Source organism: Symphalangus syndactylus, chromosome 24, assembly GCF_028878055.3.
Source record: "Symphalangus syndactylus isolate Jambi chromosome 24, NHGRI_mSymSyn1-v2.1_pri, whole genome shotgun sequence".
In the NCBI taxonomy this organism is placed as follows: Eukaryota; Metazoa; Chordata; class Mammalia; order Primates; family Hylobatidae; genus Symphalangus; species Symphalangus syndactylus.
The window spans coordinates 15,325,448-15,342,540 of record NC_072446.2 but is presented as its reverse complement, the minus strand read 5'-3'; the positions used below and the strand labels follow the sequence as shown (position 1 = coordinate 15,342,540).

The window sequence follows — 17,093 nt, the reverse complement described above, 5'->3', positions numbered from 1 at the left end:
GGGCGGCTGTCAGGACAGCCACATCCAGGGAGCCACAGCCTCAGCTGAGAAACGTCAGGACAGAGGGGCAAGAAGTGGGTCTCAAGGGTGTTTAAACCCGCATCTGCCACTAACCAGCCTGTGTGGGCTGAGAGAGGCAAGTTGTATGCTGGGGCCTGAATTTCCTCATCTGTACAATGGGGATGATGCCATGACTCATCTGTCCCCACCTTTCCGTGGTAGCCAACCAGATTTTCATTGAGGCAGTTGTGCCTTACGTAGCCTTCACCCTGGCCTTAGAGGTGGGGCCTGTGGTTTAATAAAAGGTAACTAATCCTCTGGCTACAGTGATTAGTTCAGGGATGAGCACATGACCCATTTTGGCCAATAAATGAAGGAGAAGTATCCTGGAGGTTTCTGGAAAAGAAGCCTCCCACTCTAGTGTCCAGAAGGAAGCCTGCCTTCTCTCTCTCTCTCTCTCCCTTTCTCTCTCTCTCTCAACAGGATTGAGGGAGGAGGGATAGATGGAGCCACAGAAACAGCCACCATCTGGCAACCACAGGTGACCATGTTTCCAAAGAGGCCACCCTGGTAGAAGGCAGAACAGAGAGACCGGGTCTCTCCTGACATTGCTAAGTCACTGGATCAAGCCAGCCCTGAAGCCCGCATTCTCACCCCAGCCACTAAGATGAAAAACCCTTCGATTGCTTAGTCTGAACTGGTATTTTGGGTTGTTCTTGCCCCTTTCCTAGAGACCTGGGGACAGGGAGCATGGTGCCAGCCATCTGGGACCTGACATGGAACAGGTGCTCTAAGGGCAGGTATGGAATCTTCCCCTTTGTCACCAAGTTTGGGAAAAGGTTCAGGTTTTTAACCTAAAGGCTGAACAACACCACAGCAGACACTTATTCACCTTCAACAACGACAACAAAGGGATATAGAAAATACACTGGCAATTCCTAAAAAAAGTTTAATATGTAGTCTCCACATGACCCAGCAATTCCACTCCTAGGCATGTGCCCATGAGAACTGAAAACATGGGTTCACACGAAAAACTTGTACACGAGAGTTGGCAGCAGCATTATTTATGATGGCCAAAAAGTGGAGACAACCCGATGTCCATTAACTAACAAATGGATAAACAAACTATGGTGAATCCATATAGTGGAATATTGTTTGCCATAAAAAGGAGTCATCTTCTGATCCATGCTTCAACATGGACAAACCTTAAACTCGTTACACGAAATGGAAGAAGCCAGATATAAAAGCCACACATTGAATGATCCTATTTCTGCGAAATGTCCGGAACAGGTAAATCCATAGAAACAGAAAGTAGCTTACTGGTTGCCTAGAGCTAGGGGTTGGGGGAGCAGGGAGTGGCAGTTAAGGGATATTTCGGAGTGACGGAAACGTTCTAGAATCAGACAATGGGATGGCTGCACAACAATGAGAATATACTTAAAAAAAAAAAATCACCAAATTGTACTCTTTGAAATGGTGAGTCTTATGTTAGGAAAATTAGATCTCACATTTTTAAAAAAACTAAAAAGCAAAACAGGGGTGGCAATGACCCACTCGGTGTGCCTTAGAGGGACAGTTTGTATGAATAAACAGTAAGATGCCTACTGCAGTGTCTGGCTGTTTACCCAGCGAATAAATGCCTTCCTCGCCTCACCAGCAACAGACTGGGAGCTCACGGCCCACCCCGTCCTCAACAAAGCCCCAGGGCAGATGCCGCAACCTCACTTTGCAAAGGAGGAACAAGACTCTGAGTGAGGAAGGCCTTTGAGCTGGTCCATGGCAAGGCCAAGATTCGAACCCCGGTCTGTCAAAACCAAAGCCTGCATTCTCTGCCACGACAACCACAAGCCCTCATGCTGCAAACACACCCAAGGCCTCCCTTCCGTCTGGGTTTACAGTCAGTACTCAACTAGGGTCAAGGCTCCCCAGAAGGGGGTGGGGCCTACACATGAGCTTGGAGGTCAGCACCCCAGGGGTGGGGAGGGGACAACTTCTTCCAACAGCTAGGTCTTTTTGTCCCTGTTATTCCTTGAAATGTCAAATGCCTGACTATAGTCATTTGGAAGAAACTGGACTGAAAGACTCTGAACCCAGTTATCTGACTTTTTCTTAGGGTACAGGGGGCTCTGAAAACAATACCTGATGACTGCAAACAGAGGAAATCGCAGAGAAGAACGTAGGCCCTGGAACATCTTGCTCAGAGCTCATTTGCGGGCAGTGACCTCCCATCCACCCCCAGGCACCAGCACCAGCTATACAATTTGCAAGGCCCGGTGCAAAATGAAAACGCGGGACCTCTTGTTCAAAAGTGATTCATCATTTCAAAGTGGGGACAACAGAAGCAAACCCAGCACAGGGCCCTTCTAAGTTCACCCACACCCGTGAGGCTGGCCCCATCACACACGCGTGACACAGAGACAGGGTGCAATTCCATGTGATTGGGACTGCACCGTCATTTCTGTTTCATATCACTCTGCCCTTTACGTAATATATTGCAGACATATTTCCACGTCGATGAAACACACACTGACCTCCTCCCTGGTGGCCACAGAGGAGCTTCGCATCTGGAAGCACTGAGATAGAAGCATCCTTTGCCTCGTCTTCTTCTCCTAATGTAGGTTTTATGTCCCAGGCTTGAACAACTAACTTGTTTTTTCATTGATTAATTCATTCAGCAACTATTTATTGAGCACCTACTGTGTGCCAGGGGCTGGGGCACATTGGTGAATGAGAATGCGACCACCCTGGGAGCTGACTGGCAAGGGAGATCAGCTCAGGGGTGTACAGTGCTGTGTCTGATGGTGGCAAGGACTAGGAAGAACCTAGGACAGGGTGGCAGGGACACGACAGTGGGGCACAGTGTAAAGGGCGGAGTGAGCCATGGAGGCTTTGGGGAGGGAATGTTCCTGGCAGAGGGAATGGCACATGCCAGGTTCATGAGAAATACACGGTGTGTTTCAGCACAGTGAAGAGGCCAGTGAGGCTGGAGAAGTGAGCCAGGAACCAGAGGAGGTGAGGCCAGAGAGAGTGAGCGAGGAGCCCGATGGGGTGAGGCTGGAGAGAGTGAGTGAGGAGCTCGAGGGGGTGAGGCTGGAGAGAGTGAGCGAGGAATCAGAGGGGGTGAGGCTGGAGAGAGTGAGTGAGGAGCCCGATGGGGTGAGGCTGGAGAGAGTGAGTGAGGAGCCCAATGGGGTGAGGCTTACGTGGGTAGGGGCTGGGTCACATGGGTTCTCCCAGCCCAGCGGGGGATTTGGGCAAGGGGCGACGTGGCCAGGGTTCTGTGGTGGGAGACCCATTCTGAATGCCGTGTAGGGAACCAACAGGGCTGGGAGAGAGAGTGGTGGTCCAGAAGCACGTCCCCTCCTGCCCGCCCCTCCTCCCGGCCCCACCACGCTCAGGGCCAGCCTCCCTGGGACCCTCACACATACTACCCTCCTCCTCCAACAAGCTCAACAACTCAGGGGAAGGATGGTCTCCTGCACCCACTGCTCCTGCAGAGAAGTCAGCTTTAACGCTGGCTCCAAAGCTTGTTCACCAGACAGGCTACAGCCAGCATGGTGGGCCTGCCCACTCCAGTGCAGTGGGCATCTGGGCTGCCTCGGGCATGGTGGGATGTTTAGCAGCACGCTTGGCCTCTTCTCACTAATGCCAGTAGCACCTCTCCATATCATGACAACCAAAAATGTCTCCAGACATTGCTACATGTCCCCTGGGAGGAAAACCATCCGTGGTCAAGAGCCATGGCTGTACAAACACACTCCCTCAACAAGCCAAGAAAGGAAGAGGGGTAAAGGTGAGTCATCACAGCCGAGTCTGATCTACAAAACCCAAGAGAGAATGTAGTGCTTTATCAAGATGAGATTAATGAACTTAGAAGGCGCATCAAGAAGCATCAACCAGTGCCTGAAGATTCATTTACTGAACACGTGCTCATGCCTGGGGTACTGAGCCCAGCACTACCGTGTGCTCTGGGGTGCTCCAGCGGCAAGACAGGCCCAGGCTCTGGTGGGGCCAACAGAAGGAAAGTTCCCTCCCATGAGCCACTAAATGAGGAGCAGCACGCAAATTAGCCTGATTACACCTAGGAAGAAAGAAATGTAGGCCAGGTGAGGTGGCTCACACCTATAATCCCAGCACTTTGGGAGGCTGAGGCGGGCAGATCACTTGAGGTCGGGAGTTTGAGACCAGCCTGGCCAACATAGAGAAACCCCATCTCTACTAAAAACACACAAAAAAATTAGCCAGGCGTCATGGTGCACGCCTGTAATCCCAGCTACTTGGGAGGCTGAGGCACGAAAATCGCTTGAACCTGGGATGCAGAGGTTGCAGTGAGCTGGAGATCGTGTCACTGCACTCCAGCCTGGGTGACAGAGACTCTACCTAAAAAAAAAATATATAAAAAATATATTATAATATAAAATATATATATTATATATAGTATATTATATATTATATATTATAGTATGTATTATATTTATAATGTAGTATATACCATATAATATAGTATATACTATTATATAATTGTATATTATTGTATATATAATATATATTATATATTTTATATATATTATATATATTTTATATAGAATATATTTTATATATATTATATATATTTTATATATATTATACATATTTTATATATATTATACATATTTTATATATAATATATTATATATAATATAAATATATACTCTATAATATAATATATATTATATATAATATAAATTTATATAATATATAATATATAATAATATTATATATTTAATTTATATATTATATATTTAATTATATATGATATATAATATATTATATATCTAATTATATATGATATATAATAAATATTTAATTATATATGATATATAATATTATATATTATATATCATATATAATATATTATATATTTAATTATATATAATATATTATATATTTAATTATATAATATATTATATATTTAATTATATATATTATATATTATGTTATATATAATATATAGTATATTTATATATTATATAATGTAATATATATTATATATTTAAATATTATATATAATATATATTATATAATATATTTTATATTTATATATAATGTAATATATTATATAATATAATATATATTATATAATATAACATATAATATATATTTCTATTTATATATATTATATAAATATAAATATATGTAATATATTATATATAATATATGTAATATATAAATATAAATATATTATATTATATATATTATATATAATTATATATAATATATAATTATATATTTATATATGTACAATTATATATAATATATACAATATATTATACTATATATTATAGCATATAATTATATATAATATATTCTATATATTAAATATACATTATATATAATATATTCTATATATTAAATATACATTATATATAATATATTCTATATATTAAATATACATTATATATAATATATTCTATATATTAAATATACATTATATATAATATATATTATATATAATATATTCTATATAATATATATTATATATAATATATTCTATATATTAAATATACATTATATATAATATATAGAATATATTATATATAAAATCTACAAGATCTATTAATATATATTATGTATTTTATATATATATATAAAGCACATACTAACATAAGTGCTTGTGTACAGATGTAACATCTATTTTGTTCTAATACCCCAGGAAGGGCTGAGAAAGGTTATTTTGCAGGAGAACAATTCCTTTTTTATTTTATGTTATAAAATATCAGATTTAGTCAGTGCGTGTAACTATTTACTTTGATTATTTGTATTTAAATGTCCTGAACAAGTCACGCTGGCTAGGGAGCCAGCCCGCATCTGTAAGGCATAGGGGCGAGGTGGATGAACAAACAGATGTAGGCAGGGAGGCAGGACCTGCATCATATTTTAATCATAAAATCTGTATCTTTGAGAAAGTTGGAAAATATATTTTAGCAGAGGTTTAATAGGTTTTTTTTTTTTAAAGCCTGCAGATTTGCCCAATAGCAGATTTTGCAAATAAAAAAAAAAAAAACACGGTGCCTGATTGAATTTGAATTTCAGATAAACACATAATGTTTGCAATACGGGGGACATGCCGAACTAAGCGATTCTTTGTTGTTCGTCTAAATTCAAATTTAACTGGGCATCTTGTATTCTATCTGCCAAGAGATTCTCCTTAAGGTTGGGATAGAAAGGCTTTCCCGTGGTGTAATAACTGAGCCCTCTGCAGGCTGCAGAAGCCAGGTGGGAAAGGGGCCCGGCCTACCTGACAGGCAGGAAGAGGGGCCCCGAGGTCATGGCTTTGCTGGTTTCTTCATTGGGATTCAGTGCTTGTCTCTCTGTGATGTGTTCTGTTGCTTTTGGAAGTCTCAGTTTTTAAGTTACCGTACAGTAAAATTGACCCCTTTTGGTATGCCCATCTGTAAGCACTAGCGCGTGTACAGATGCTGGTACCCAGCTTCAATCGGGATACAAAACAGCTCCACGCCACAAAGAACTCTCCAAGCTGCCTTTTAGCTCAGTGGCTCCCAAATGGGGTGATGCTGCTCCCCAAGGGACATGTGGCAATGTTTGAGACATTTTTGGTTGTCGTAACTGAGTAGTTGCTACTGGCATTGAGTAGGTGGAGGCCAGGGAAGCTGTCAGCATCCTACGATGCACAGGATGGCCCCACAACTGAGAACTACCCAATAGTGCCAAGGCTGGGAAACTCCCCTTTGTAGTCACATGGTTCCCACCACTGGCCTTTGGCAAACACTGACCCACTCACATCCCTATAACTGCATTTTCTAGATATTTCATACCAATGGACTCCTGCACCCTTTTGCATTAGCTTATTCCAACCTGCACAATGCCTTTGAGATCATCCACGTAGCTGCGTGTTTCAATAGTTCATTCCTTTTTGCTGTATGTAAGTAGCATAATTTGTTTATCCATCCATCTGGTGGCTTCCAGCTTTGGCGATTACGCATATAATGAGAGACATCGTGTGCAGGTTTTGGGGTGAACTTACTTAGCATTTTTCCAACATAAAGCAGAAATTGAGTCTTTACATTGCCAAAACTTCAGCCCTTTGCACACTGTAGGCACCCTCTGTTCACAAAGCATCACAGCTACTATTGTCTGAAGAGGCCAGGAAAGCTGTCTGACCAGACCTTTGCTCCGATGGTCCAGAGCAGAGTGGAGAAGGCCCAATCATTGCAGGGAGGTGAGGCAGAAGCGGCTGGTGTGGACCCCACAGCCATGCCCAGCCCCCTCGTGCCTGGCCTTCCTCCATCCATGGAGGCTGCACATTAGACCCTTTCCAGCCTCCCCTGCAGCTCCTGCTGGGGATGGATGCTGCAGGCTTCTCAGAAGTGTCTTCTTCCCAAAAAAGGCAGGCACGTGATGAGATAAACATCCTTCCTCCTTGCCTACTGCATTTTTCTTCCATGCCTGGGGACATGGAGGCAGCCACATTGCCAACCATGATGAGAGAGCCTCAGGACAAAATGTCAACACTGTCAAGGTGATGGGGCTGGAAGGGAAAAAGTCTTGAGTCTGTTGATACTCTAGCCCAGGGGCCAACAAACGACAGCCTGCAGGCCATATCCAGCCCACTGCCTCTTCTTGCAAATAAAGTTTTATTGGAACACAGTCAATGCACAGTCTGGAACACATGATCTGTGGCTACTGTCACACTAAACAGCAGGCAAAAACAAACATCTGACCCTCAAAGCCTAAAATATCTACTCTCTGGTACTTTACCGAAAATGAAAACCTTTGCTGACCCTGACTCTAACCAACCCTAGATCCACTTACTTCCAGACTTGTAGGGAAAACCATCAGTGGCCTCATGAGATAAGACATAATTATTTTCTATTATTTGCCAGTATGAGTATTCTGGGTACAGTTGATTCCATCGTTGCTTCTCAACAAAAATGAAAATCCACCAATGTATACCAAGCACCATGCTAAGCCCGTTCCTCACATCGCTCCTCGCTGGAATCTCACAAGGTAGAATTGTGACCCCACATGTACAAAGGAGGAAAGCAAGGTCACAGGTGCAAAGTCACCTACCAGGGACCCAATGCTAGGGAGTGCAGAGATGGAGTCCACACCCTGGCCCAGCCGACTGGAGCCTGCGAGCTTGACCCCTGCACCACCTGCCAATGAGTCCAGGCGACGGCAGGGAAAAGGATCCCCCAAAATTCAGAGAGACTGCCCAGGCATGGATGTAGGTGACCTACGGGGACCCCAAAGGTAGGAAAGATTCACTGAGGCATAGAGGGAAAGGCCTTCTAAGAGGAACCTGGTGGAGACAGGACTCAGAGTGAGCCGAGGACAGGGCCCAGCCAGTGCATCCTGGCACTGCTGGCAAACCCCAGGCGACTTGAGCAAAATCGGCATGGCCAGCCCGAGGGACCCGCAAACTCTGCGGCAAGACCCTGGAGAGCAGGCAGGGAGCACAGTGAGGCTCCTCGGTAAAGGAGAGGATGCAGCCCACCCACACCACACAGGGGTGGCATCCGGGTCAGTGAGGCCCCTCGGTAAAGGAGGGGATGCAGCCCACCCACACTGCACAGGGGTGGCATCTCGGTTTCCTTGTGGCTTGTTTTCCAGGCCCAGGGCTACAGGCTACCCTTCCAAGGCCCACAGCTCAAGAATGTTTCTCATTAATTGTGAAAAACACATTCACTCCAGCCATTTCTCTCGGTGGACCAAGGACCAAGTGACAAGTGAGAACTTAGTTAACGCTTGTGACATCTGCCTGGCCCCAATTACCCAATTCCGCCCTCCCCATTCCTGCCATCCCAGCCCTGGAAGGACCGATCCCAGCCACTGGGTCATCAGGTCTTCTCTTTTTCTCTCCCTCTCCGGCTTCTGGACAAACAGGATGTGAAGCAATCACATGGAGCGAAGGCACCTTGGAGCCAGCTGCGCTGTGGACGGCATCGCTCACCAGCCTTGGCTTTGTGGGGCTTAGTTTCTGCAGCCGCCGCAGGCGAGTGGCTCACCTCCTGGCTCCTTCCTCAGCTGCCACAGCTGAGCGTCACACTAGGACAGCACATGCCCTTCAATCCTTTAAATGCTCTGCAATCCCATCCAATTCAATCTGGAATGAGCAGGAAGTGGGACACGTGCTCTCGTGTGTCACAGGAGAGACGCTTGAGGCTCTCTGCATGCAGATAGCCAAAATGCACATGCTCCTGACCCCCAGCAGACTTCAGGAAGCAAAGATGGGATGCAGGAGGGAGAGAGGTGCCCTATGGCCTTGGAGCTCAGGGGATGGAGAGCCAGCGCTCACAGGAGCTGGAGAAATGGGTCCCCAACGAGGGAGTATAACAGGAGGCAGACAAGGGCTCCCCGATCATCTTCTTGGGTCTGAGAGGCAGGGCTGATTGACATGGCCCTCCCGAGTCTCGAGTGATTTCTTCTGCAAACAAGGAAGAGGAGGGGGACACCATGAACCAGGACAAAAGGCTGCAGTCCCTTATTTGGGACAAATGACCTGGTGCTTCCATGTCTGCAAGGATGACAGTCTCCCCAGCCCAAACCGGTCTTCATCTCTCTGCAGCAGGCTTTGCGGGTAGAAGACGGCACAAGGAAAATGGGCATATTGATTTGTAGAGCAGCAGGAAGCCCTTCTGAGCCATACTCAGAGCCTCAGACCTCATCTGCATGGCTTCACCCCTGCCCTTCAGTACATGGTCTCTCGTTCCTGGTCGGCCTCCTCCTAGAAGAATGTGAGTAACACAACAGCCAAATCTTCATTTTCTTCAGGCTGTGCCCCTGCTGCCTCGAACAGTCCTTGGCTCATTGTAGGGGCACGGAAATGTTTGTTGAGTGAATAACTGTGCTTCCAACATAGGTGGAGAGGCTGTTTGCTATAGGAAACTTGTTCTAACAACCAGATGCGGGGCTGGGGGAAGACCATCATTCATCATTCACTCCCCATGCTGGGATGCAGGGCCCATGAAAACGCTATAATGTCTCTTAAAATCAGAAGATAAAACATGAACTTTTAGTATCTAAGAAAGTTTTGGTTTTTAATTCAAAACTGGGCACCTGCAATTGCAGCTACTCAGGAGGCTGGGGCTAGAGGATTGCTTGAGCCTGGACAGCCTGGGCAACATAGCAAGACCCCATCTCAAAAATAATATTTAATTTTTAATTCACCCAGAATTATAATATTCATCTTGATAGCAACATGGCCATAAAACATACTTTTTAATTAATTTTTTTTTTTTTTTTGAGACAGAGTCCCACTCTGTTGCCCAGGCTGGAGTGTGGTGGTATGATCTCGGTTCACTGCAACCTCCACCTCCCGGGTTCAAGTGATTCTCCTGCCTCAGCCTCCCGAGTAGCTGGGACTACAGGCGTGCACCACCACACCTGGCTAATTGCTGTATTTTTAGTAAAGACAGGGTTTCACCATGTTGCCCAGGCTGGTCTCAAACTCCCGACCTCGTGATCTGCCAGCCTCAGTCTCCCAAAGTGTTGGGATTATAGGCATGAGCCACCGTGCCCGGCCCTAATTTTATTTTTTTGTAATGGAGGGAGGGGCCCATGGAAGTCAAGTGCAGCCCTGGTCACTTCTGCAAAGGGGGCTCCTACAGTGAGTCCTGCAAGAAGCCTACTGGCTTCTGAGTGCTTTTTAGAAACACTTTCCTTCCCAGGTGAAAAGCCAGGTAAGACCTAACATGTTAGAGGGTCCTGGGGTCTCTACCTCCAGACGGCCAGGCTGGATCCCCTGCAGGGGCCCATCTGCCCCTCCAAACCCCATCCTGAGGCTGCAGCCTGGTGAACACATTCCTTGGAAGATTTTCCAGCAAAGAGGAAGGGGGTTGGAGTCACAATCCTCTGGCCAAAGCCCAGGTCTACACCTGGGAGTCATGAGAAAGTTCCCCAGCCTTCTCAGCTTCTATTTCCTCATCTATAAAATGTTGGTGATACCAATTGTGCTACCTGGGCAGGATTATTGTGAGAACTAAATAAATCAACAATTAGAACATCTAACATTCATGAGCACAGACAGGGTGCTGGGCCCGGGATTCAGCATGTTCTGTGAACTCACTTTCTCCTTCCAGCCGCCTACAGAATCCGTGATGTTATTATGTTCATGGAACAGACAGAGGAACAAGACCCCAAGAAGTTGGAGTAGCTGCTGAGACCACACAAAGGTGACTGAGGAGCTGTGCTATGACAGGGCCAAGGGTGCCAGAGTATGTATGTGCAGGGGCTGCTAGTCCATCCTGCTTCTAAAAGCTGCACCCACACTGCCAGCTCAGGGCCTGGCCTGCAGGGAGGGCTCCTCTGCCTTAAGGCCACAAGGTGGGAGGAGCCCTGAGCTGCAGGATTCCCTCCAGTCAAGGGTGCCTCTCCTCTCCCCTGCCCTCCCCTCCTCTCCTCTCACTCTCCTCTCTATCCTCTCCTCTCGCTCTCCTCTCTATCCTCTCCATTCTCACAGGGCTCTGGGCAGTGCTAGATTCACCCCAGGTCCCTGACACCAGCATCCAGCATGGGCTGTAGGACACAGCCAGTCCATGGGTGGGAAGCACAGCCTGGGGGCTGGAACAAGTGGAGAGGCTGCCTCTCCTCTCTTCTGTACTAAGGGAAATACAAACAGACTCCAGCCCTCATTCCTGCAGCGCCAGCCCATCCCTAGGGAGATGAGACCAGGCTCCCCACTCGGCCTCCTCCTGATGAGCTGCAGGTGCCTGGGAGTTTATAGGCTTCTCCCCGCGAGGGCACGCTGGCCTGGAGCAGAACCCCAGCTGCGGCTGCTCCACATGGTGACTCACAGGAGGGCCCAGCTGGGAGGAAGAGGGAACAGACACACGCTTCCTGGGTGGTCTCAGAAGGGCACCTCCGCACTTTGACCTCGAGACCCCCCACCACCCGTGGCCAGATGGGAGGGAAGGAGGGCGCCATTTGGGCTTTGGAGTTTTGGAGACCACTGGCAGGCAGGGGCTCACGTGGGGTTTAACAGCAGCCTTCTGAAAGAAGGTCTGTGATGGCTGCGCTCCACTAGAATGGAAGCACGCTGTCCTGTGGCCCAAATTACTATACTCCACATGCCCATTGTGTGCATGACAAAAGTAAGGCCCTAGGAGGTGTCCAGCCTCCAAATTCCAGCAGCTGCTGGGGGCCCCTCTCCATCCAGGCACAGTGTAACTGCCTAGTGGTTGCAAGGTTCAGGTGACCCTGTCTCTACCCCTTCTGGATGATGACATGGGCACTGCTGCCTGGGCACCTGTATTCTCTGGGTGCTGGTGCAGGCAGGATATCCTCTGAGTCAATATCAGTAAGAGTCCCCAGGGTAGGGGCCAGGGTCTCTGCAGCCAGCTCGGGGCCAGGCACAAAGCAGGTGTGCACTGATTTGTCGGATGCACACCGCCTCCCACAGGCCCTGCTGCCCTTCCCCGTGCAGGATCTGGCAGGGGAGGGTTGAGACCCAGAACCCGAGGGGCACCTGTCAGCCCAGGCACTATCTCATAAACAGGCTGCCCCAAGCACCGTGCATGACTTTGCCAGAGTGTCGTCACTGGGCCAGGCCTCAAGTTACCCAAGTCTTATTTTAAAAGGTGGCTAAGGAATAAAAAACTACATATTGAGTGCAGTGTACACTACTTGGCTGACAGGAGCACTGGAATCTCAGACTTTATGATTTGTCCATGGAACCAAAACCACATGTACCCCTAAAGCTACTGGGGAAAAAGGGCATATTCCTGGGTGCATCATCAGAGATCCCCCACGGTGGGTCTGAAATGGAGCTCAGGCACCCGCATGTGCAGTTTGCCCCCTAGGGTGACCCTGATGGACGCCAGGCTTGAGATCCTCCACGGTAGGGAAAACAAAGCATTTTCACAGCCATGATGTCTCGAAAATCCTGGACTCACGTGCTCTTTAGCTCACCCCCAAGAGGTCCAAAGCTCCACACAGCCAACTGGCCATTATACACTTTGCCCCTCCCTGACAATCTGAGTGGGTGACCCTCCCCTGACTTGGGCAACCACACAAAACTCACTGCCTGGGCGCGCACAGCACCTGGACAAGCCAAGTCCCTGGGCGGTGGCACCACACCTGGCCCCCAGGGCCCTGCCCAGGAGGAGCAAAGATGGTGTCTCGGAGTCAGAGGGGGTCAGGGACACGGCATCTAATCCTTGATCTGACTTTAGATGGCAACTTGCGGCCGCTAGGCTGCAAGGAATGGAGAGGGTGTCAGGTGGGCTGCTGAAATATGGAGCCCCGGTGGGTTCTCAGGAGCCTCCATTTCCTGCCTGCACCACGGGGATGTGAGCCATAGCATCTACCTTGCTGGGTAATTGTGATGATCACAAGAGACAGTGGTGCTTCGTAGCAACCACACACTGAGCAATTAAACTCTTCACTTGCATGAGCTCATCTAATCCCTCACAACCACCCTTGGAGATGGAAACTATTATTAACACCATTTTCCAGATGAGACACATTAAATGACTCACCCTGGGTCACAAGGCCGGAAATAGCAGGGCTAGGATTTGAACCTGGGGAGCCTGGCTCGGGAGCCCGAGCTCTAACCATCAGGCAGCACTGCCTCCAACAATGCTGAGCCTTTCTCCATAACCTGGACAATGGGGGAGTAGGTGCTGGAGGTGAAAGGGGCAAAAGGACTCTGACTGTGTCTGGGGGGAATGGTGAGGGCAGGACTGGTAGTAGGAGGAGCTGGCCACGCTGGCGTAAACTAAGAGAAAATCACCTGAGCCAGCAGAACAGGCAAGACAGAGAAGCACAGAGCCCACTGGGGCCCAGTTGGAAGGTTTCCCTAACATCTATAAGTCCACAGAAATGTGTTACTAAAAACAGAAAAATTAGCTGGGTGTGGTGGCAGGCGCCTGTAGTCCCAGCTACTCAAGCAGCTGAAGCAGGAGAATCACTTGAACCTGGGAGGCGGAGGTTATAGTGAACCGAGATCGTGCCATTACACTCCACCCTGGGTGACAGAGACTCCATCTCAAAAAAAATAAAACTACAAATAGACAATGCCACCTCAGGAAATGGTCCTAGAGCTACATTCAAATGAAAAATGACCTATACACCAAGGTTTCCCACTGCAGCCCTGTTTGTGAGACCAAAAGACGAGAAAACACCTAGGCATCCATCCCAGGAGAGCTGGTTTAGTCAGTTTTGGTGATGATGATGATGGTGATGACTGCTCTCCTTTACATGTGTATTACAATTAGTTCCTGTTCTAAGCCTCATTATTCAAAGCACGGTCCAGGGACCAGCAGCTTCTGTCACCTGGTGGCTGTCTGAAAACACAGACTCCTCTGCCCCAGGCCAGCTGAATCAGAATCTGCATTTTACCAAGATGCCAGGAAAATCCTATGTACATTAAGGCACTATTTTTAAAAACTCTTCCCATAATAACCCATTACAACTTGTAACAACCCAGTGGCCCAAACCCTCTCATCACCTGCATGCTGGAGATGAGAAAGCCCAGGCTCTGACAGGTTAGGGAGATTGTCCAACGTCACACAGTGTGTGGGTGGCAGAGCTACATGGACACAAAACACATGGAACAAGGAAGCTCTTTCATGGCTGACAGGACCAATCTCTGAGATAAGTCAGCTGGAGAACACTGTGTATGCCAGGCCACCATTTATGGGAGAGGGGAAAAACAGAAAGCTGAATCTCCATGTAATTGCTGAAATACCCAGAGAGCATCTCTGAAAAGACAGAAACAGCAGTTGTCCCTGGGAAGTGGAACTCAGCAGCTGGAGAAGAAAGTGGGAGGGAAACTATTTAGTGTTACACATGTATTGCTCATAGCTCCAAAGGCAAACATTGTGAAGGTGTTTATTCAAAAATAAATGAAAAAAATTTTTTGTTCATAAAACTGGTGGAAGGAAGAAGCTACACAGCTGGAAACCATCACCACTGAATTTTAAGCAAAGTCAAGCTACAAGATATCATTTGTTATCTGTTTGGGGTGGGGAAAAATTAGCATAGAGAAGCCCATTCCCACTTCTCCACTCACCATCCTTCCTTCTTCCCTTCTCAAAGGAGGCAGAACTGTGGTGGGAATGAGAGGTGTGGGGGAGGGCAGACTCATAATGGATTCTCCAGGAATTGGGGAGTCAGACCCACATTCAGGTTCTAATGTGGAAGGGACTAATGCCTTGCACAAGGGCAATTTTGTCCCACAGGGCACAATCTGGCGATGTCTGGAGACATTTTTCGGTGTCACAACTGGGAGATGCTACTAGCATCTGGTGAGTAAGAGACCGGGGATGCTGCTAAACACCCTGCAGTGCACAGAACAGTCCAGAATGTCCTGTGTCCTGTGGTGTCACCTTGGGGCTCTAGTTAAAGTTTAGGTTCTGATGCAGCAGGTCTGGGGTGGGCCCAGGATTCTGCATTTCTCATAAGAGGGCTGCCCTCACCCCTGCTGATATGGGACCACTCTTTCTGTAATGAAGCCTTACCCAATTCTGCTATGACCAATCATGTAATCTTCTCGTGAAAAGAGGGGAAGGGGCTGCTTCTGGTTTGGATCAAAAGGCTGAACATGGAGTACTGGTTGGGAGGGGCAGGGAAGCCTGTTTGTAGTGAAGCAAGCATGAGCACTGCTGAGATCCCCCTGAAGTCAGGAGCACAGGCTGCGTTAGGACTGGCAGGGGCCGGGGGACTCACCATCCAGCGTCTCCACCGAGAGCTGCAGGCCCAGGTTGTGCCGTGGATTGACCACCCAGTGGTTGCTGGTGGCTGTGATGTCAAACACCAGCCAGCCCTCCTCCGAGGCCCAGAGGGTGCGGCTGTCGAGCAGGAAGAGATCCGATTCCCTGCGAGAGAGGAGGAGAGACACAGGCTTTGCGTTAGCCAGGTCACAGCTCCGCTACCCCAACAGATGGGAAGCAGAGCCTCATGGGGTGGGAGGGAAGGGAAAGAGTCCACTGGTTCCCCACAAGTGGGAACATCAGACCAAGATCCAGGCACAAAGACCCCTCAGTAGCTGTGGTGAGGAAAGAGAGTGCAGAAGAGCTACAAAGAGATACACGCAGGGAAAAGGCAGCTGTTACAAGGCAATCTCACCCTACAAATTGTTAGGGGCATCCCAGCGGGACAGAGTACAGGAAGACAGGGATTATGCAGCCTCCGTGTTGCTGGAAGAGTCTCAGAGAGCAGAAGTTGATAGTGACTGAACTATTCACCATGTGCCAGATACTGTCCCACGGGCTAAACACTACACTATCTCATTCAATTCCCACAACCCGAAGTCGTGGGAATATCATTTCCACTCAATTTATGCTAAAGCCATGATTTGCCAAGGTCATTTAACCGGGAAGTTGCCAAGCTGGGGTTTCAGCCCAGTTACCTGTGTACCAGGGCAGATACTCTTCATTTCCAAGACATGCACCATCTTCATGAGCCCACCAAGAGTTAGGAGGTGAATCTCTGGACTGATGGTATTCATAGTGAAAATCCTTTCATTCTCTCTTCCTCATTTTTTACAGTAGCAAAATGGGTAAAATCATAATTAACTTGATAGGGGATGGAGGGTGAATGGGTGGTTGGATGGATGGGTGAGTGAATGGATGGGTACGTGGGTGAATGAGTGGATGGATGGATGGATGGATGGACAGATGGATGGTTGGATGGATAAGTGAATGGATGGGTAGATGAGTGGGTGGGTGGGTGGGTGGATGGATGGATGAGTAGATGGGTGGGCAGGTAGGTGAATGAGTGGATGGGTAAATGGGTAGATGGATGGATGAATGGGTAGATGAATAGATGAATAAGAGGGTAAATAAGTGGATTGTTACATTTCTGGATAGTAGAATTCTAGTATGAAAGATCTTCATAACATTTCTTGCACACTTTTAATAAGGATTCAGTTTCAATTCTTTGAGTCCTTTAATAGTCAACTAGAATATTTATACCTCTGTGTTGTACCAGAAACCAAGGCATAATGATGAACAACATGACACTGGTCCCTGCCCCAGGGCAACAACAGTCTCTATCATACCTGGAGTTATCTAATCTTCCTGGTGATTATAGTGAATCTTCTCTGCTCACACGTAAAGATGTCAGGCATACCCTTTATGGAGCACTTACCA

General features: G+C 47.4%; 1 protein-coding gene across 2 annotated transcripts in view; it reads right to left on the bottom strand.

The window, feature by feature from the left end:
• BMP7 (bone morphogenetic protein 7) overlaps positions 1 to 17,093 on the bottom strand; it is a 98,797-nt gene that overhangs the window by 18,180 nt on the left and 63,524 nt on the right. For both annotated transcript variants that reach the window (XM_055265839.2, XM_055265838.2), the window contains exon 3: positions 15,670 to 15,818. In XM_055265839.2, the coding sequence (XP_055121814.1) occupies positions 15,670 to 15,818 (149 nt within the window). The remainder of the gene's footprint in view (positions 1 to 15,669; positions 15,819 to 17,093) is intronic.